Genomic DNA, 22,970 nt, shown 5'->3' with positions numbered 1-22,970 from the left:
TTGTGTTGATTGGAATCCTCTTGCAATGACATTTATTATCTGGGATTTGTTTTAATGGAAGAGTCTACTGGTAAGGAGTAGAGACTGGGGACAGCTTTCGATGAAACTAGATTGGCCATATAGTAATTATTGAAGGTGAACATTGGGAAATGGAAGTATATCCTACTGTTCTCTACATTTTGTATGTTTGACGATGTCCATAATAAGTATAAAAAAGTAGAACAAGGGGAAAAAAATCCAGTAATGTATATGTGACAATATGAAAGATCCTCATATTGGCCCAGTCTTCTTTTTAACCATTCAGAGTACCAGTGGACTCCTTAAATAAATTCTAAGATACTTTCTAGGAAAAGAAAAAGTACCTGTGAGAAGTATTAGGCTACAGTCACAAACTGGGTATTGGAAAGGACTGTGGATTAATGAGATAAAATTTCTAGGCCTTTAATGGCCTTGAAATTACCCAAATAAATTAGGCAACAGTTCTTGTGGAAAGTGGAGGTGGGACACAGAGATGCTGCAGAAAATGAAGAATAATTCATACTGCTTTGTTTTCTGTGCCAGAAAAGTGGGAGAATCTACTTAAATTAGAGATCTGGCTGAGTATGAAAATTGTGTTCTCCTAAAAGGCCTTCAAACACAGGGAAGAGGGGGACACTGTGGAAAGCGTTGTTTGGCAGGAGGGTTAACAGATCTGGGAGTCTCGGGTAGGCAGAGGCTCACAGTCTTTCATACCCAGAAGAAACTAAGGGACAAAGCAGAAAAACCAGCCAGAATCAGATTTATCAGAAACCTCAGATGAGTGGTGAATTGAACAAATTCTAACAGTTAAACTCTCAGAAAATCTGTTAAACATAGGGAGTAAATTTAAGTGAGATTTAAGGGAGGGGGAAATGATTGTCGTTGTTGAGAAACTGTGCTACAGCTCATTTAGCCTGAGAGAGGCTATGGATGACTGCTTTCATAAAACATATGAGATATAAAATAAGATGCACTTTTCTGTCATTTTTCTGTCATTGCTGTTGTCTTTATAGCAACACTGTCTGACGTTGTATTCTGTACTCATTTGTGTTAACTATCTCCCGTACCTAGTATACGTGAGCTCCACGAGAGCAGGAGCTTTGTTTTCTCACTGTGAAATCCCTAGAATAATGCTCAACTCATAGTAGGCACTCGCTACATATATGCATTGAATGAATGAATAAATGAATGTATATGCTGACAGGGTTATGTTTTAAAAGATTTGAGAAAGCACTAAGATAAATTGCTTCTTTAACTTAATTATAACCAACCAGGGTGAACTGGTTAGTAATGTATATGTGACGAGACACTTTGAAGAAAACGACCTTGTCAACAAAGAGTTTATGATGCACAGGTAAGAGAATGCTGGGTGTAGATATTTATCCTGAACTTTATGAAAACAGGTTTCAGAACTTTATTAACATGAAAGATAGCATGAGCTCTTCAAGGGAAAGGCAGCATTGATCTGTGAGTCTGTACAAGTGAGAGAAGTGCCAATGAAAAATACGGAATGCTTTCTGATGAGTGAAAATTCTGATTGTTCTAAAATTGGGAGAAAGGCTCTTTAGTCATGGACAGTAACAGAAAAGTAAAAATGGCAGGTTAAAGCCCTACCCTGACGGAAGCCTGCACACAACGCAGAAGGCACCACAGGGAGACCATTCAGAGCATCGAGAGAAGGCTGCTTAGATGCACGATGGTGAATTGTTAACAGTGAAGGGAAAGTAGAATTGTTTGATTGTCTTTTCTGTCAAGGAGAATTCTTTCAAAAGTAGAAAAGGCAAAAAATACCTTACAGATTAAAGAGTTAAATATTTAGGACATCAAAACAGATCAACCAGAAAGGGTGGATGGCCTTAGACTAGAGGAGCTGGGTTTGAAACTTGTCTCTGCCATTTCTCAGGTCATTCAGGCAAATCCAGTAACCTTTCAGTTTGTTTGCTTTGCTGGGAAATGAGAATATCGGCCTGGCACATTGTTAGGTACTGAATAAATATTTGTTATATGAATGAGTGCCTTATTCGTAGAATTATGAGACTTGAGATAATTTGTTTCATACACTAAAACAAAAGAAAAATAATACTGATATCTAACTTTTATTTACCACTGTATTTCAGCCACGGTGCTCAAGCATATTATATATTTTTCTTCATTAATTCCCACAGTAGCCCTTTGAAGGCATGTACTGTTACCATTTAATAGATTTGGAAACAAAGGCAAATGAAGTTGAGTAATTTGTCAAAGATCACACTGTAGATATGTGGAGCTAGAATTTAAACCTTTGTCTATCCGACTCCAGAGCTCATGCTCTTAACTGCCTTCAAGGATGCTTTGACAAAGGATGTGAATTCAAGTAGATTGAGGGAGAAGAGAGTTCATTTTCGTTAAGCCCCCTTGCTTATTCCCAGGAACCTTACAAATGTCATCTTATTTAATGCTCACAAAGTAATATGATGAAGGTCATTTCCACATTTCCAAGAGAAACACATAATACTAAGGCTTGGAGTGGTTTAATAAATTCTCCAAAGTCAAAACCTAAAGTAAGAAGGAGCTGGAATTTGAACTCACATTTGTCTGACTCCAAATCCCTTACTTTTTCCACCCTGTATGCTGCCTCGCTAGGAGAAATCAAATTTAAAAGGGAGGGGGGAATGTTTAACTTTGCTAGTACTCTAAAAATGCAAATTATAGTTATTGAGATACTGTATATTTAATTTGTAGTCATTTCTGAAGATGGTAATATCTAATGTTTGTGAACTGTTTGGGGATGGTGACAGTATAAAGTATCACATACAGCTCCTTTGGGAACCCTTTTGGCAGTTCACTATCAAGAGTCTTAAATCTCATAATCTTTGACTCCATAGGAGATAATTCAAAAGAAAAGTCAAGTCCAGATTTTCAAAATAAGGTCATCTCATAGAATGTCATAAAACTTTGTCCTTTTTAACATTTAAACACCTACTACTTCAATGAGGATAGAGAAGGCATTCTCATCAGTTCCAAATCATACACAACTGGGGGGATCATTGAATGAGTCTGTCAGATTTCTTCTCTTGTCATAGAATTTGCTCAGTGTCAGTCCTCCACTGCCAAATGTCAGATGATCAGTTTTCAAAAAGAAAGACTTGTCAACAGAAATGAAATTGAATAGCAGTCTAGACTAAGTCATTAGGTACAGCCCCTTTTTCCTGGCACCAATTTTTTTTTTTTTAAGATTCTATTTTTCCTTTTTCTCCCCAAAGCCCCCCAGTACATAGTTGTGTGTTGTAGTTGTGGGTCCTTCTAGTTGTGCTATGTGGGACGCCGCCTCAGCATGGCCTGATGAGCGGTGTCATGTCCGTACCCAGGATCCGAACCAGCGAAACCCTGGGCCGCCGAAGCAGAGAACGCAAACTTAACCACTTGGCCATGGGGCTGGCCCCTGGCACGAATATTTTTGATTACCAACGATCATTGAATTAATCTGGTTTCAGGTTTTCATAATCCATGTTTTATTTCTCTGCCACTTTTGTCTTTCCTTTTCTCTAGAAATGATCATTTTTGGTTTATAGAGGTTTTTTTGCTTCATCTTCTTTCTCACTGCCTGATGATCTAGACAGAAGTCATTTCATGTTTTAGTTTGCTAGAAGAATTTGTTTCCATGAATAGTTCATACCAGAAACTTTGTTGGTCCAGTAACAAGTGCTGAGTGTCTCTTTGTGGCCCAGTTCATGAGTAGAGTAGTTCCTCATGTGATTGTTCCTCTTTTTGTCATGCTCTATGGACCAGAATATTTTCCAGAGCTCTAATTACTATGGTAGAAGCTCCTTTTATATTAGCTGCCAGGAGTGATAGACTTTAAAGAAATAAACTTTTAAATACCTGGAATTCACACACTTTTTCTTTGGACATTTATTTTGAATCTGCATTTTGCAGTTATGTTGCTTCTAGTTTTTGTTCTTACGTGGTTATTTAATAAGCTCTCTCCTTCTCTTTCATCGTTGATATCTTAAATGGATGATAAAATGCTCAGCTTTCAAGAGGAGGTTTTATCTTTAAAAGTATGAGGATCTAGAAAAGTTAGTGGTCTAGAATGGCATTTTCCATTTTATACTCCTTGGAATGCCACTCCTGTAAGATGTTCCCTACTGCAAACCATCTCTCTCTTCAACAGTCATGATTCACACGTGGTGTTAAACATCTAAAAAGTCCTGCAGGAAAGAAACCTGTTAAACTTTATCTCAGGGTTTCCCAAACTTACTTGACGGTGAAACCACTTTAAAAAAAAACAAGCAACTTTTGACACGCTATAGGACTCTCAAAAAATAATTGGGAAATAATATCCTAGAGAAATTAGCATAGAAGTTTGGGAACAACCTTAGAAAGTTTCTTGCAGAATAAAGACTGAACTTTGTCCTGAAAGTGGAGTCTAGTGTAGCAACTGGCAAACTTTTTCTGAAAGCCAGATGGTAAATATTTTCAGCTTTTTGGGCCATATGGTCCCTGTTGAATCTATTTAGCCCTGCTATGAAAGCAGCCGTAGACAGTGCTAACGTGAATGAGCATGTCTGTGTTCAATAAGACTTCACAGAAACAATCTGCAGACCTGCAGTGTGCTGCTCCCTAGTCCAGTGGGTATGTGTTCCTCCAGAGCGGGCCAAGGAGAGGTGGAAAAGATTTTATGATCCTCTCACACCTGCTCCAGGTATTTATAATGGTGGTTTGTTCACTTGCAGCTGAAGTATTGAAAGGGTTAAGATTTGTTGTATGGGGAGCTGGCCCCGAGGCCGAGTGGTTAAGTTTACCCGCTCTGCTTGGCAGGCCCTGGGTTTCCCGTCAGTTCAGATCCTGGGCATGGACATGGCACCACTCATCAGGCCATGCTGAGGCGGCGTCCCACATAAGCACAACCAGAGGCGCTCACAGCTGGAATATACAACTATGTACTGGGGGGCTTTAGGGAGAAGAAGACAAAAAAATTTGTTGTATGGTTAATGCCTAATTCCTCAAATTCCTGAAGTTTGAGTAAGGGATTAGGTAATTTATCCTCAGGATTTACATTTAGAAACTGTATACCAGGAGTTTTTTTCAAGGGTTTTATGTGGGTTTAGCTTTTGGTCTTCCAGTTCATGTCTGTAACACTTTAGGGGAAGGTAAAGCAAATTACCACGTGTGGTGTTTTGTTTTGTCTTTCGTAAAGTTTGTGTGAATGACTGGGCAGTACGTATTTCATCTGAGGGATCTAAATTCTAATTCTGTTGTTATTAAACTGTCTAATGTGTTTGTTGGTTAGAAGGAGTTATCTTAATAAAGTAGCATAGAAGTCTGTTGCATGTGTTCAGCGTTTGTCTAAAATTATCAATAGAATTGACAATTTATATTTTTAGTGGAATTTACACTTTGGGGACTCTATAAGGAAACAACCTGAAATTTGGAAAAAGCCTTACTCTCAGAGATACTTATTACAACATTATTTATAATACTGAAGAAATTAGGGATAACTAAATATTCAACAAGAAATGCTTATATATTTTATATACTACTAGCTTGAATGTTATAAACTGTTTAAAGGGGTACCTGTTAAAAGTAATAACCTGCTGGATAAAAATATTACCATTCTTGATATAGGAAGTTTAAAAGCAATAATTAAAACTTGTATATATAGAAAGAAGTATGAAAGCGATTCGATAAATATGATGAAAACACTAGTTTGGGGTTTTTTTCCCTGTGATGAAACTGGAAGATTTAAGTTTTTTCTTTTCCATGTTTTCCAAGTTTATTGTACTGTTTATTTATTTATAATTTAATTTTTTTGTGAGGAAGATTGGCCATGAGCTAACATTTGTTACCAGTCTTCCTCTTTTTGCTTGAGGAAGATTGGCCCTGAGCTAACATCCATGCCAATCTTCTTCTGCTTCGTATGTTGTATGCTGCCACAGCATGGCTTGATGAGTGGTGTTTAGGTCCACACCCAGCATCCGAACCCATGAACCCCAGGCCGTCAAAACAGAGCATGCAAACTGAACCATTACACCACTGGGCCAGCCCCAAGTATGCATTTTTTATGAGGATGAAATATTTTTTTTAAAGTAGTCTGTATATAACTTTGACCTAATAGCAATTTCTTTTAAATATTTCTTCCAGAGAGTAGCAGATCGACTCTATGGTGTATATAAAGTACACGGGAATTATGGGCGAGTTTTCAGGTAAGCATTATACAAACTTTAAAAATAAAGATTAGCTTTAATTCACTTTTTGCCTGAGAACTATAATTCTTGAAAATAGAAGATTATGTTTTTAAATGATGTCCTGTAGTAGTGGTTTTTAAAGTTTTCATTTTAAAGCCTTTCTTTAAATAAAAAATAGTGAGGAAGTCCAATATATTGAGCAAATAAAAGTGAAACTGCTCTGAAGCAGGGAGCAGTGCCTTTTACCTTCTTGGCAGAATGCCCAAGAAGATTCCATTGGAAATCACTGTCTCATTAATTAGTGATTTTTCTTTTTTCTTTCTTTGTGTCACTTTATAATTTCTGAAGGCTTTTTTGCAAGATGGATTTTTCAGTCTTAGGATAATTTTAGTGTAAATTAGAATATTTGCTTGTATATATAAGTTGTATATTTTGGTGGTTTTTGCACCTTTCTTTTTCTTTTTTCCCCCCAAGTAATTTTATTGGGATTATAATGGTTTATAACATTGTTTAATTTCAGGTGTGCATTACTGTTTATCACTTCCTGAATTCACTTCATCGTGCTCACCCCCAGTACTCTAATTTTTATCCATCACCATACATATGTGCCCCTTTATCCCTTTCGCCCACCAACCAGCCGCCTTCGCCTCTGGTAACCACTAATCTGTTCTCTTTATCCATGTATTTGTTATCCTCCACATATGAGTGAAATCACGCAGTGTTTATCTTTCTCCTTCTGGCTTATTTTGCTTAACATCATACCCTCAAGATCCATCCATGTTGTTGCAAATGGGACAATTTTGTCCTTTTTTATGGCTGAGTCATATTCCATTGGATATATATGCCACATCTTCTTTATCCATTCATCTGTAGAAGGGCACTTGAGTTACTTCCACATCTTGGCTATTGTGAATAATGCTGCAGTGAACATAGGGGCGCATAAATCTCTTTCGATCATTGATTTCAAATTCTTTGGATAAATACCCAGAAGTAGGGGCCGGCCCGGTGGCATAGAGGTTAAGTTCGCACGTTCCACTTCAGCAGCCCAGGATTCACCGGTTCAGATCCTGGGTGTGGAAATGGCACTGCTTGGCAAGCCATGCTGTGGTAGGTGTCCCACACATAAAGTAGAGGAAGATGGGCACAAATGTTAGCTCAGGGCCAGTCTCCCTTAGCAAAAAAGAGGAGGATTGGCAGCGGATGTTAGCTCAGGGCTAATCTTCATCAAAAAAAACACAAAACACCTAGTAGTAAGTAATCTTAAAATGCACCTCACAGAGCTAGAAAAAGAAGAACAAACAATCCCAAAGTTAGCAGAAGGAGGGAAATAGTAAAAATTAGAGGAGAAATAAATGAAATAGACTAAAAAAACAGTAGGAAGGATTAATAGAAGATAAACAAAATTGACAAACCCTTAGCCAGACTACCAAGAAAAAAAGAAAATTCAAATAAATAAAATTAGAAATAGAAGAGGAGAAATTACAACAGATACTCCAGAAATGCAAAATATTATAAGAGAATACTATGAAAAACTATATGCCCACAAATTCAATAACCTAGAAGAAATGGATGAATTCCTAGACTCATACAACCTCCAAAAACAGAATAAATAAGAAAAAGAGAATCTAAATAGACCATTCACAAGTACAGAGATTGAAACAGTAATTGAAAACCTCCCCAAAAACAAAAGTCCAGGACCAGAGGGCTTCTCTGGAGAATTCTACCAAACATTCAGAGAAGATTTAGTACCTATCCTTCTCAAACTATTCTGAAAAATTGAAGAAGATGGAATGCTGCCTAACACATTCTATGAGGCCAACATCACCCTGATACCAAAACCAGACAAGGCAACACAAAGAAGGAAAACTACGAGCCAGTATCACTGATGAACTTAGATGCAAAAATCCTCAACGAAATGTTGTCAAACCAAATACAGCAATACATTAAAAGGATCATACACCACGATCAAGTGGGATTTATTCCAGGGACACAGGGGTGGCTTAACATCCGCAAATCAGTCACCATGATACACCTCATGAATCACATGATCATCTCAATAGATGCAGAGGAAACATTTGACAAGATCCAATTCTCAATAAAATGGGTAAAGAAGGAAGTCACCTCAACATAATAAAGGCCACATATGACAAACGAACAGACAACATCTTACTTAATAGTGAAAAACTGAAAGCCATCCCTCTGAAAACAGGAACAAGACATGGGTGCCCACTCTTGCCACTCCTATTCAACCTAGTTTTGAACGTTTCTTTTATGAATTTTTGTGTGTGTTCATTATTTTGCTTGTGACATTTTAGAAGTTAGTATCTATATCTTTTTATAAGAAAAATGTCCTTGCTAATGTTCCCTTGTAAGTCCTTTTGATTGAATTAATTTAAAAATATGACTCATTTTACATTTTTGAATAGGTTATACATTCATGTGGCACAAAATTCACCAAAAACTAAAGCTTATATACAGTGAAAACTCTCTTTACCCCTGTGTGCCAACCACCTAGTCTTCTCCTCTGAGGCAACTAATGTCGGTTTCTTGTGTATACTTATAGTAAAATGTAACACTATAAATGTAATATATTAACATACAAACAAATGCATTTTCCTCTTTTTTTTTCCTTACCATGAAAAGGGAGAATGTTGTATGCATTGCTGTGTTCACTTGTTTTACCTTGCTTTTTTCGCTTAAGAACTGCTCTCCAAGATGTATTGTTACCAGTCCTGGATTGGGCTTTATTGAGCAAGGGTGTCATAATTTATTTAACCAGTTTCTTGGTAATTGTTTCCAGTCTTCTGCTATTGCAGTCAATGCTGCAATAACTATTCTTGTGTGTGTCAGTTCACACGCACGTATGAGTATAGGTGGATAAAATTCTACAAGTGTTGTTACTGGGTCTAAGGATAATTGTATTTGTAGTGTTGGTAGATATTGCCAATTTGTCCTGTATAGAAAATATTAAACTCCCACCAGCAAGGTATTAGCATCTGTTTCCTCATACCCTCACCCTAAGAATGTGTTAGCAAACTTTTGTCTTTATCAGACTGATGGTGGAAAATGGTTTCTCACTGTAGTTATAATTTGCATTTCTCTAATTATGAATGAACTCAGACTTTTCTTCCTGTGATTAACAGCCAGTTTTTTTCTATTTCATAAGTTGTCTGTATATATATTTCACCTTTTTTTCTCTTTGGCTGGTAGTCTGATTTCTTAATTGATTTGCAGGAATTCTTTATCTTTTAGGAAAATGAGGAATTTGTAAAATGAATTGCATTTTTTTTTCATTCGTTGTGTGTTTTTTGATTTTTTTTTTTTAAGATTTTATTTTTCCTTTTTCTCCCAAAGCCCCCAGTACATAGTTGTGTATTTTTAGTTGTGGGTCCTTCTAGCTGTGGCGTGTGGGATGCCGCCTCAGCATGGCTTGATGAGTGATGCCATGTCCACGCCCAGGATCCAAATCGGTGAAACCCTGGGCTGCCGAAGCAGAGCACGTGAACTCAACCACTGGCCACGGGGCCAGCCCCTGACTTTTCTTATGTTGGCTTTTAATAGGCAGAAATATATTCTGTTTATTAAATTCAGTTACATATAAATGATTAGTTTTTCTCCTTTCTAAAATAATAGCCTCTCATTTTTGTGTATATCTTAATAAGGTCTTCCCCACTATGGAGTGTAAAAAAAATTTCTCATTGGGGCTGGCCCCGTGGCCGAGTGGTTAAGTTTGCGTGCTCTGCTGCCGGTGGCCCAGTGTTTTGTTGGTTCGAATCCTGGGCGCGGACATGGCACTGCTCATCAAGCCACACTGAGGCAGCGTCCCACATGCCACAACTAGAAGGACCCACAATGAAGAATGTGCAACTATGTACTGGGGGGCTTCGGGGAGAAAAAGGAAAAAAATAAAATCTTAAAAAATTTCTCATTTCTTCCACAATTTTGTGGTTTCATAAATTTTTGATTCATCTGAAATTTATTTGCATATCAGGTGTGAGATATGGATCCAAATTTATTTATTAAATAACAGGTTATCCAAATATCTTTGATTGATCAATACATTAAAATTAAATGCAGGTTGAGACAATGTCAGGATTATATGACAATTTTTAATGAAGAGAAGCATATTGATATTGTAAACATAAACTCTTCATTACTAGGAGAGGAATATATGGCTAAATAGAAAACGAGTAGTATAAATGGGAAGAAAGGCAAATAGTGATCAATTTTCTGAAGTCTATGGCATGATGTTTGACATATCTACAATTTTTTAAAAATTTATGCATGAGTTAGTCCTGATTTTTAGAATATAACCCAAAGTGGAATTCCAGTTAAGCTTGGGAATATGTCACTTGAAAATTAACATAAATCAGACACTCCCAAAGGTAGCACATTTATTGTAATTAATAAATGGACTTGTATTAATTTGAGATGCAGTAGATACAAGGTCACATGGTTGAATAAAATTTTAAAGAAAATTCTTTGCATTAATGTCTCATGATAAAGGTACAGAGTTGTCTTTTTGCCAACTCAATAAATTAATAGAGGGCCAGCTCCATGGCCTAGTGGTTAAGTTCGCGCGCTCCGCTGTGGCAGCACAGGGTTTGGATCCTGGGCGCGGACATGGCACCGCTCGTCGGGCCACATTGGGGCGGCGTCCCACATCCCACAACCAAAAGGACCTGCAAGTAAGATATACAACTATGTATCGGGGGCGTTTGGGAAATAAAGCAGAAAAAAAATTTAATTAATAGAAAACCATTTTACATCTAAAATATTTCATGACAATTGAGCCAGGGAGACCAGAGTGGCTGAGGTAATTAATTTAAACAGGTGATCAGCAGCCTGAACCATAGCAGTTGCCAGGAGGGACTATGAAGGAGGTATAAATGGTAGGACTCACCAATGGATTCTTCCACGCATTCAGCACACGTTTGCTGAGTTCCTGCTACCATGGTAGGTGCTAAGGAAACCAAGATTTAATTCACTGCCAGCTGAATGATTAAGATTGTGATAGAGAATGTAGGAGAAATAGCAAGTTTGCGGGATGAGTTAAAAGGGTTCTGTTTTGGATAGATTGCATTTGAATGAAAGATTTCTGTCAAGCAATGGGAAATTTGGATCAGCAATTTAAGAGGCTGGTGAGATTATGAGTGGTGTATAAAAGATGTATCCTAATGGAGGGATTTTTGAAAATGTAGGGTTAGGTGATAATGTTAGAGGGTTATAGTAAGTATGCGAGAGATTCAAGGGCCAAACCTTGGGGAATACCTGTGTTCAGGGATCAGGCAAAGAAAAAGAACCAGTGAAGGAGACATTGGAAAATTGATGAGGATCCAGCTTTGTGCATTGTCAAGCAAGTAAAGGGAGCATTTCAAGAAGAAGTTGGAGTATACTGTACAGGAATTGAGTTCAATGAGAAGGGGGGAAGTGGGTAGGTAAATCTTTGGTGTTGATTTGGAGAGCAGTTTGGTTTGAGTGGTATGTGATATTGCAGTGATCCAAGGAATGAGAGGAAAGGATTAAGGAAGGAAAGAAAGCAGGTTACTGATAGTCTTTTAAGAAAGTCCCTGAAGTTCTCCTTGAAGGGGAATAAGGCCTGTTTGTTACTGTTTTTTGCAAGAGGAGCAGGGCTAGGAGGGTGAGTGGGAAAGAAGATAGAGGAAGGTAGAGAGCCGTCTTAAAGCCAAGGAGTAGTACGTTGTAGGAGGCAACATTAACTGGCCTCTGTCCCAGGAAGCAGGTGTCTCTCCTGAGAACAAGTAGGGTACTCGTGTGGTTAGGGAACTTGAGGGAAGTGCTGTAAGGCCGTCTGTCTCAAACTAGTGCAGAAGAGGATTCCTCAGCTTGTCCTTCGGCATACCCTTCTTCACCTCCCCTCACCAGCCCCGTGAAGGATGGATGGGCTGGAAGCAGCTGTGGCAGAATCTCTTTGAAGGCTCGAGTTCTATCAATTCATGCAAAATTTGCATTTTATTCTGTAGAACATCCGTAGTTGGTTAAGTATATAAAGCTTTTTCTCCTCAAATGTAAAAGTAAAATTCATTCTTCGTAAAAATTGTGCCATGTTTATCATAGGGCTTCAAGTATCCATGATAAAGTGTCCCAGTTTGAGAAGCGCTAGTGAGGATATCAGTTAAGAATGTGGAAAAGGATAGCGGAGCAGTGCCAGTTGGTGGGGAGTGTTTTTATCTTTTGAGAGCTGCTGACCTGTAAGAGTACTGAAGAAATTGGAACGTTGACGGTCACATAATTGGAAAAAAGCTTAATGTGTTCTTATTCTTTGATTTGAAATTTAAGAGGGGAAGAAATATAAAGCTGGTTTCCTCAGCTTTGTTTCTTAATTTAAATTTTTTCAATATATACCTCAAGTAATTTTGTAAAATTATGACTTGTTGCTAAATTGGAAATTGTAGTGAGAGAATGGTCTAAGAAAAAAAGATTGAGGGGCCACCCCCATGGCAAAGTGGTTAAGTTTGCGCACTCTGCTTCGGCAGCCCAGGGTCTCACCAGTTCAGATCCTGGGCGAGGACATGGCACCGCTCATCAGGCCATGCTGAGGTGGCGTCCCACATGCCACAACTAGAGGCACTCACAACTAGAATATACAACTATGTACTTGGGTGGTTTGGGGAGAAGAAGAAGAAAAAAAGAAGATTGGCAACGGATGTTAGCTCAGGTGCCAATCTTTAAAAAGAAAAAAAAAGATTGAGCTATGAGTGGAAAAGGGCTGTCAAAGTAGGAAAGAGGACAAAACATAAACGTGTATGTTAAGAAATGAGCAGGAATTAGATGCACAGAGAAGAAACAGGGAAGATTTTGTAGTATGTTCATGTCACACGTTGCTGTTAGTTTTTTTTTTTTTCTTTTTTTGAGTACAGGAGTTCATTTTGTTCTCTTCTTGAGTTCCTAGGCTTTTTGCGGATTCCTCCTGGATTACGCACCTGATCCAATTTAGGATAGGCCGAAGGGCCATTCCCCGTAGGTGCCTATAGGACTTGTCTGTATTTTCACTAGTTTCAGACTGACCTAGGAACTTTCAGATCTACCGGTCCAGAACTGGACTGAATACATAGGTGGGATTCACCCTGCAGAAGACTTGGAAAAAAAGGGAAAGAGTTTTAAGTGCTCATAACTATGCATTTGTGGTGAATGAAAGCTATCAGAAGCTAATAGCCTTAAGTGTTGTATTCTGTTAATTGAACATTTCAGAATACCCGTTTTAATTCATAGATTGTGAATCGATATAGAAGCAACCAAAAAAACCCATCTCTCCCATTCAGTTGGTATAATTCCTTTCAAGGGATTCCAGGAAAATACACAAGCAAATTTCTTTCAAAAAATCATGGGCAAAGGCACATGATCAAGGATACGCAAAAGTCATTGTGTACCTCATGGGGCTGGCCCCGTGGCCGAGTGGTTAAGTTCGCACACTCCGCAGCAGGCGGCCCAGTGTTTCGTTGGTTCGAATCCTGGGCGCGGACATGGCACTGCTCATCAGACCACGCTGAGGCAGCGTCCCACATGCCACAACTAGAAGAACCCACAACGAAGAACATACAACTATGTACCGGGGGGCTTTGGGGAGAAAAAGGAAAAAATAAAATCTTTAAAAAAAAAAAAGTCATTGTGTACCTCAGAGGCACAGGATGTATTTTGTCTAATGAGTCTACACCTTATTTTTTGGTCATATGCATGGTGGGTTGGGGTCAAGAACTCTTTTGACTAAGCAAACCAAAAAGAAGTGTTGGAGCTTGAGATTATTAGATAGAACACTATTGGCAGTCAGTTCTAGTCTCAGCTCTGACTCTGATGAGCTGCCTGAGTAAACAGTGTTAGATCTCTGAGCCTGATTTTAAGTTTTATTCAGTTGTGGAGTTAAATGGGGAGAGTGATTTCCAAACCCCTTCTTAGCATGGAACTTTGTCTACATGAAATCTTCTGCAGAAGTATAAACAAATAGAGGCCGGCCTGGTGGCGCAGCGGTTAAGTGCACACATTCCGCTTTGGCGGCCCGGGGTTCGCCGGTTCAGATCCCAGGTACAGACATGGTACCGCTTGCCAAGCCATGCTGTGGTAGGCATCCCACATATAAAGTAGGGGAAGATGGGCACGGATGTTAGCTCAGGGCCAGTCTTCCTCAGCAAGAAGTATAAACAAGTAAAGCCTGTTGCCGCAGACCTGCTTGGGACTGGACGCTTTCCCTCTCATGCCTCCATCCCTGATGAACACCAGATTGGGTGACTAAATTTAGCTCTAAACCTCTATTTTTTTCCTAATAATATTTTTTATTCCTGTCCAAAATCCTGATCCTTGGGCATTCTTGGAGTCTTTTCCTTTCCTTCTTTAATGGAATTGTAAAAACCTAAAGCAGGAGGGATCTTGGTGGTTTTATAGTTCAGAGTTCTTAATCAGAGAGGTGAGGATGGACTTCAGCTTGTCTGAAGTCTCTGCAATTACACGGGAAATTTTGTGTTTGCAGTTTTTCCCCCTTAAGGAAAAGGTCCATAGTCTTCATCAGATGCTACGAAAGATCTATGACTCTCTTTGATCTGGTTCATCTGTGACAATAACTCATCGATTAAGTACTTTATGATAGCCATTATACCTCTTACAAAGTTGATGCTAAGTCCTTCTACCCTTTCTAGTTCCTTGTATGTTAATGGTTTCCTCCTCTCCTCACTCCACTGGTTAACATTTTCTGTTTCCAGTCCTAGACCTAATGAGCACTCGGTCACCTGGAGAACTGTTAAAATGACTGCCCTGGTTCAGTCGATCTGGAATGGGTCCTGTGATTCCGTGTTTCTAACAAGTTTCTAGGTGATGCAGTTGCTGCACCACAGTTTGGGGAGCAAAAGGCTAGACTGGGGGCTGGCCCGGTGGCGCAGCGGTTAAGTTCGCACGTTCCGCTTCTCGGCGGCCCGGGGTTCGCTGGTTCGGATCCCGGGTGCGGACATGGCACTGCTTGGCAGCCATGCTGTGGTAGGCGTCCCACGTATAAACTAGAGGAAGATGGGCACGGATGTTAGCTCAGAGCCAGGCTTCCTCAGCAAAAAGAGGAGGACTGGCAGTAGTTAGCTGAGGGCTAATCTTCCTCCAAAAAACAAAACAAAACAAAAAAAAAAACAAAAAACAAAAAAAGGCTAGACTCTGTGTGCCCTGAGGGGAGAGGTCTGGTGCCCAGAGGGGCTGATACATAGAACCTGGCACATATTTCCCTCCTCTCATTTATTAGTTCATTTATTGGTTCATTCTTTCATTTTGCCTATGAACTGTAAATGCCAAGTATTTATCAGGCACTAAACTATTTAATAGGAATACATAGATGATTAAGTGTAAGTCCTATCTTCCTTGAACTAGTTTTTAGTCTTGTGTGGTAAACAAAGGAATTAAATTTGGTAATGTTGACCTTGAGTTGGTAGTGTCATCAAACCAAAGTGGGTCCAATTCTTCTTGAGTTGAAATCAAGAACTTTCACCAGAAGTAGTTGTCAAACAAACTAAAGTTTATTGGCTGCAAATAAGGAGCCCACAGGGAATTAATTCCCAAAGCCATGGCTCCCCAAACACGGGAAAGCAGGTGTCTTTTATTTCAGATGGGGAATGAATATTCAGGGAGAGGCGAGTATTTGCTTGCGCGGGCTCAGTTGGAAAACATTCTTCCACATACCCCACATGTTATGGTGAAAAGCCTTCGGCTTCTCCTGGGGTGGAGATCTTAGTATTAAAATGAAGCAAAGTGCGACCACTCATCTGTGCAGGTGCTGTTCCTGCAGTGGGACTTAGTGGTTTCGGGGTGGTTGGTGATTGCATCTCTTAACATAACAACAGCAGCAGAAATAATTTGGAGAAAGAGTTAAGTGCTTCCGAAACCCCCCTTGAGTTCCTCAGGGCAATTAGTCTGTGACAGTAGCACAGGAAAAGGTACTCAAAGGTTAGATGGGTGAAGTACCTGTGGGACGTCCAATAGACAGTTGATCTGGACTGCCCGTTTGTTCTGTTCCCATGACCTGCAGTTACATTAACTGTAATCCCTACGTTACATATTTGGCTAGTTAAGCTCTAATCTCCCCACATCCCTAGAGTGTCTGTTTTATGTGAAGAACTGGGCTTTGGGTATGTTGAATTGAAATTATAGAGGTGTGTAAACGTAGAATTGTCTTGTAGGCATTAGAAATACGGCTTTAGAGTGTAGACAGTACAGCTAGAGATGTTAAAAATCCATTTTGTAAACAGCAAAGCACTGAAAAAAAGGTTAACTCTTGCTATTACTATTTTGGGAGTAAACAGGAGAAGAAAATTATCAGAGGACGTCTTACCTGTTTGTTCTTTAGTCATGACCATACTGTTACGTAGGTGATTTATGTTCGTTTTGCTTCCTTGACAATATTAAAAACCATGTGAGGTTTTTTTCCTTCTGGTAGTATAAGCATATAAGCTGATATTTCAAGAACAGTGTGTAAAAACTACAGATTCACAGAATAATCATGTTTTAAATTCTTTTCTTTTATGATATGGTACAATTGAAGATGTTTATTATACATTCTTTACATAGCAGAAAAATTGGAAACAACCTGAACGGCCAGGAAAATGGTTAAAAAAATTATGTGTTGCCATCTGAAATAATGCTTAGAACAAATTGTTTTAATAATGTGGGCAAATACTGTTAAGGGGAAAAAGCATGATATAAAATTGCATATACTGGATAATCTCAGCCATATTAAATGAGTAAATGAAAAGACTAGAAGGAAATAGATCAAATTATGTCATCTCTTGGTATTTGTGATTATAGATTATTTTCCCTGTTTACTATAATATACATTTATAACTTCCATAGAAAGAAATTTTTATTTGAAGCATTTCACAGAAATGACAACAGAGTGATCTGTGGTTCTAGTAGACTTTCTCCTGCAACTTTAGTGCAAATTATTAAAGCTTTACTGTGCACCTGATGTTTCCATACAGTTGTCTTTTTCTGTTAGCTGTCGATAGTGACGTGCAATCAGGTGTGTTCATCAGAATAACCCATGCAGTGTTTAAAAATATACATGCTTCAGCTCAACCGCAGTGATTCTGATGACGTGGATCAAGAGCAGGGCCAGCATCCATAGTTTCTAGAAGCTCCATAGTTGATTTGACTGGGCGCACCGGCTGAGAAACTTGTCTGTGAGCAGAAGCTGTTTTGTGTGATACTTTGCACTTAGCAGCAGGTGTCAACTTTTGAACTAACATTTTAAAGCCTCATTTGCATTTAGTTGTTAAACTTAAGGGGAAAGCAGCATATTCGAGTCATAGAAAATAAATCCAAATACAGATACTATACGTTGCCTAGAAAAAAACCTTGTTAAAGATTCCATTTAATAATATTCCATAGCTAATTTGTGATGTTTTTGGTTTATCGTTTTCTTCCTAGTGAATGGAGCGCCATAGAAAAAGAAATGGGTGATGGACTGCAGAGTGCTGGTCATCATATGGATGTGTAAGTACCTGGAGGATGTAAGGCAGAGCCTGAGGGGAAGGTCAGTGGGGAAACTTGGGTGATTCTGCCGTTCTTCTGTTTTTGTCACATTTACTGGCATTTTTATCATGCTCTGTGTATGCAGATCTGACTCACATTTATCTCAGGAGTGCAGGGTTAGTTTAACATTCGAAAATCAATCAGTCCAATTCATGTATTAGCAGAATAAAGAAGAAAACCCATATGTTCATTTCAATACCTGTGGAAAAAGCATTTCAACATCCATTCACAGTAAACATTCTCATCAAACTGGAAATAAAAGGAATTTCCTCAGTCTAAAACTTACAGGTAATGTTGCACTCAATAGTGAAATAGCGATGGTTTCACCTAAGGTCAAGAGCAAGACAAAGTTGCCCGCTCTCCCCACTTCCACAGGTCCTAGTCAGTGCACTGAGGCAAGTGAGTCGAGTAAGAGGCATAAACCTCAGAAAGCAAGAAGTAAAACTGTCTATTTGCAGTTAAAGGATCTCTTAAATTGAAAATCATAAAGAATCAACCAAAGGGGCCTGCCCTGTGGCATAGTGGTTAAGTCTGCACGCTCTGCTTTGGCGGCCTGGGGTTTGCAGGTTTGGATCCAGGCACAGATCACACTGCTTGTCAAGCCATGCTGTGGCAGTGTCCCACATACAGAATAGAAGAAGATTGGCACAGAGGTTTGCTCAGCAACAATCTTCCTCACCAAAAAAAAAAAAAAAAAGAACAAAAATGTTATAGAACAACTGAATTTAACAAGGATGCAGGATACACAATCAGTGTATAAAAAAAATCAATTCTTCTTAGATACTAGCAACACAATTGGAAAATCAAAATTTTAAAGCAGTACTGTTGATAATAGCATCAAACAAAATAGAGATTAATTTAATGAAAGATTGAAAGACCTCTGCCCTGAAATCTTTATATACAAATATTGCTGAAAGAAATTAAAGATCTAAATCAATGGAGAGAGAAACCATATCATGGGTTGGAAGACTGAGTTGTGTTAGTCTGACCATTCTTTCCAAATTGCGCTCTCAATCACAATTCCAGTGACTTTTTTGTGGAAATTGATCAGCCAATTCTAAAATTTATATGGAAATTCAAAAGACCTTGAGTAGCCAACAGCATTCAAGTAAGCACAGATTTCTTAGGAGATGAAAAAAGAAAAACTTTTTAAATGGCAAACAGTTCATCAAAATTAAAAATTTTTGCTTATCAAAGGATAGCATTGGGGAAAGGAAGAACGTGGGAGTTGTTAAAAGGGTACAGTTTTAATGGGGGAAGATGAAAAAGTTCTGGAGATGGATGGTGGTGATGGTAGTACAACAATGTGAGTGTACTTAATGCCACTAAACTATGACGTAAAAATGGTTAAAAAGGTAAATTTTATATTATGTATATTTTACTACACACACATACAAACACAAGACACCATCAAGATAATGAAGGGACAAGCCACAGACTGGGAGTAAACGTTTCTAACCATAATATATAAACAACTCCTACAACTCAGGAATAAAAAGAAATATTTATTTTATCTAAATATTATTTTTCTTTGGGCCATATTCAAGCTAACTGGGTACTTTTCAACCACTTTATTAAGAAGTCTTCATTCTGTTGACTTATTTTCAGTATTTGCAGGAATTTAGGATTGTCCCTTCAGTTGTATTAAGGAAAATTAATCTCGGTACTGATATCTAAAAATCTTTGCCATTTACGCTTTTCTACCCAAGGATATGCCATTTATCCCTACACTGTGTTTCCTATCTTTGAGCCCCTAACCCCATGGTTCCTCTTTTTGGTTTGTTTCCTTAACATTAACTCTTCCAGAATCTTAGACTTATGAACTAAAGGCAATTTTTCCTACTCTTTATGATGATTCTCAAGATTTTTTTCAGTCACATAGAGGAAATTCCACACTCTAACAAATGTAAATTTCTAATGACAGAATATGTACTTCACCTACTTTTATAAATCCTATAAGCACATCACTTTTCAATGACCTTAACATAGGTTCATTTATTTAATTATTTTTAGAACTTCAGTAAACTTTGTTTACATGCCTACATGAAGCAGGCCTGGAGACATAAAGTGTGTTTTTCTTTTATTCTCATGCTATAAGGAATCAGAACTAATTTGAAAAAAGGATGCCTATTGTACCGGTAAGAAGTAGTAAATAACATAGCCCATGTCCTTACAGAATTTATAATGCAATCAGAGAAATAAAACCAATGCGCAACACGTTACTTTGATAAAGTTTAAGTTCTAAATTGTTGATAAGAGATCAGAAATAGAGTGATTAAATGAGCACTAAAGTAGCCTGGGACGATTTCCACGAGTTGTTGAGATATATGCTTGTAGGATTTGGAGAAGGAGTATGGAGAGCCATCACATTTCTGTACAAGGAACAGACTGAGCTCCAGGAATGAGAATAACATGACAGTGAGGAGCTCGTCCGCATCAAAGCAAAAGTTGCTAGTGAGCATTCGAATAAAATAAGGCTTATACAATTTTCTGTAATCTTTGTTTGCTTGACTTTTCCTTTTTTAGCTTTTTGGCCTTACTGTATGTAGTTGCTACCAGGAACACTCATGCACCAATTATACTAAACTGTTATTCTTTCTACAGATTTTGTAGCCCTTTTGTATTATCTTTGAAGAAAAGATACTGGTCATACTGTGCTTAAGCACTCTATAGAAGGACCATTTTTTGTTTGTTTTGGTTTTTATTTCTAAGCCATTGTTGATCAAAACATTTTGGTAAAATTCAATAAAATAGTCATGGTAGTTAAAAACGCTATAAATGTTTCCATATACTTGTTCTCACTTTCTGTACTTAACTTTTTAAGTAGGAAATGATCTGTGGACTAGACTTTGAATAGAACTTCTTTAGAGCGTTAATACTTGTGTCCTGGTAAAAGTCACTCTGTGCAATGGTTTTTAAACAGGTATGCGTCTTCTATTGATGATATTTTAGAAGATGAAGAACATTACGCAGATCAGTTAAAGGAGTATCTTTTTTATGCAGAAGCACTGCGGTAAGTACCATACATGTTCCAGACGTAGCTCTGTGGCTGGTCACCACTCTCTTCTTATGCTACCCTAAAATAAGGATAGTAAGGTCATGTTGAAATGAATTTATTCCCTCAGATATTGGATGGGGTCTCATGTATTCCTCTGTGTTGCAGAGTGCTGGGCACAGAAATTTAAGACGAGCCCTGTGCTTGAAACATATTGATAAAACCCATTATCTAAGGCATCAGATCTGTCTGTATGTTGTTCTTTCTACTTTTTTCAGTTTGAAGATTGGAAGCAAAGTACAGATTGTGTGTGTGTCACACTATCTGTCACTAGGTTGTATATTGCTATTTTGATTCTGTGATTTTTTTCACACTTGCATATCTTCTGTCCTCAGTACAGTTGTAAAACTTCTTGATATCAGGACTTTGTCTTCTGTTTTTCTGTTATTACCTACAGAGCCAGACAGAAATCTCTGGTAGATTGTCCTATTTAATTAAGAAGTTACTATAGTTTTTCTGTCCAATTTAGAAAAATGAATCATTTTCCTATAATGGCTTTTGGTCATAGTCACTTTTGGTCATTTTCCTGTCACTTTTAAAAGCAGTTATAAGAATTCTGTTAGTAAAACAGAGGAGCAATGTTCCTTTAGCTATTCAGTAACTGGTATGAAAACATCACATTGTTAGCCTTTTTCCTTCTAGAACTTTGAGTGGTAAGAAGTTTCACCAAGGTATTTTCGAGTTACCAAGCAAAAGAAAGTTACTGAATACAGTGGAATTCTCTGCAGCTCTTAAAAATTTTAGAAAAGCTTAATGTGTATTGATATGGAAACATGTCCATAGTGTATATAAGGAAGAAAAGATGTAGAATCGCTTGGGGCATGTGGACATGTGTATTTGTAGATGCCCAGCCAAAGTCCAGAAGGATAGACACCGTCTTCTAACATGGTTGTGTCTGGATGGTGGGAGTAGGGAAACGAGAGTGTTCTTGAAACTTTTTATTTTGTGCATTCCTTATTGGAATCTTTTTTTATTTTTATAGTGAGCATGGATTACTTTGATGATAAAAACTAATAAAGCTTTCTTCTTTTTTATTGAGAAATGACTGAGGTATCTTTTTAAAGAATACTCAGTTCCTATGTGAGATTATAGCATTAGTTCCTATGTTATACAGAAGATTTTTTTATTTGATTTTGAGGTCACATTGGTTTATGACATGTAAATTTCAGGTGTACGTCATTATATTTCAACTTCTGTATAGACTGCATTGTGTTCACCACTAGAAGTGTAGTTTCCATCCATCACCATACATATGTGCCCCTTTACCACTTTCACCCTCCCCTCACCCGCTTCCCCTCTGATAACCACTCATCTGTTCTCCTTATCTGTGTGTTTATCTTCCACATATGAGTGAAATCATATGGTATTTGTCTTTCTCTGTCTGACTTAACTTTGCTTAGCATAATACCCTCAGGGTCCATCCATTTAGTTGCAAATAGCACGATTTCATCTTTTTTATGACTGAGTAGTATTCCATTGTATATATACACTACATCTTCTTTATCCGTTCATCCATTGATCGGCACTTGGGTTGCTTCCATTCTTGGCTTTTGTGAATAATGCTGCAGTGAATATAGGGATGCATATATCCTTTTGAATTAGTGTTTTCATGTTCTTTGGATAAATATCCAGAAGTGGAGTAGCTGGATCATATGGTATTTCTAACTTTAATTTTTTGAGAAATCTCCACACTGTTTTCCATAGTGGCTACACCAGTTTGCATTCCCACCAGCAGAGTAAGAGGGTTCCCTTTTTTCTACATCTTCTCCAATACTTGTTATTTCTTGTATTTTTAGTAATAGCCATTGTGGTGAGCGTAAGGTGCTGTCTCATTGTAGGTTTTTTTGTTTTGTTTTTTGAGGAAGATTAGCCCTGAGCTAACATCTGCTGCCAATCCTCCTCTTTTTGCTGAGGAAGATTGGCCCTGAGCTAACATCTGTACCCATCTTCCTCTACTTTATGTATGGGACGCCTGCCACAGCATAGCCTGTCAAGCGGTGCCATGACTGCACCCGGCATCCGAACTGGTGAACCCCAGGCTGCCGAAGTGGAACATGCGAGCTTAACCGCTACGCCACTGGGCCAGCCCCTCATTGTAGTTTTGATTTGCATTTCCTTAGTAATTATTGATGTTGAATATCTTTTCATGTGCCTGTTGGCCACAAAAGATGTACGTGATAATGGTACGTTTATTGAAAAAATGTTGCAAGTAT

General features: G+C 38.2%; 1 protein-coding gene across 1 annotated transcript in view; it reads left to right on the top strand.

Moving 5' to 3' along the window:
- Nucleotides 1–22,970, top strand: part of SNX4 (sorting nexin 4) — a 68,870-nt gene that overhangs the window by 30,498 nt on the left and 15,402 nt on the right. Inside the window, exons 8-10 of the mRNA XM_044771415.2 lie at nt 6,142–6,203; nt 17,598–17,663; nt 20,626–20,715. Of these exons, the coding sequence (XP_044627350.1) occupies nt 6,142–6,203; nt 17,598–17,663; nt 20,626–20,715 (218 nt within the window). The remainder of the gene's footprint in view (nt 1–6,141; nt 6,204–17,597; nt 17,664–20,625; nt 20,716–22,970) is intronic.

Source organism: Equus asinus, chromosome 5 (genome assembly GCF_041296235.1).
Source record: "Equus asinus isolate D_3611 breed Donkey chromosome 5, EquAss-T2T_v2, whole genome shotgun sequence".
NCBI classification, from domain to species: domain Eukaryota; kingdom Metazoa; phylum Chordata; class Mammalia; order Perissodactyla; family Equidae; genus Equus; species Equus asinus.
The sequence above is the reverse complement of the archived record's forward strand: the minus strand, read 5'-3'. Positions and strand labels throughout refer to the sequence as shown.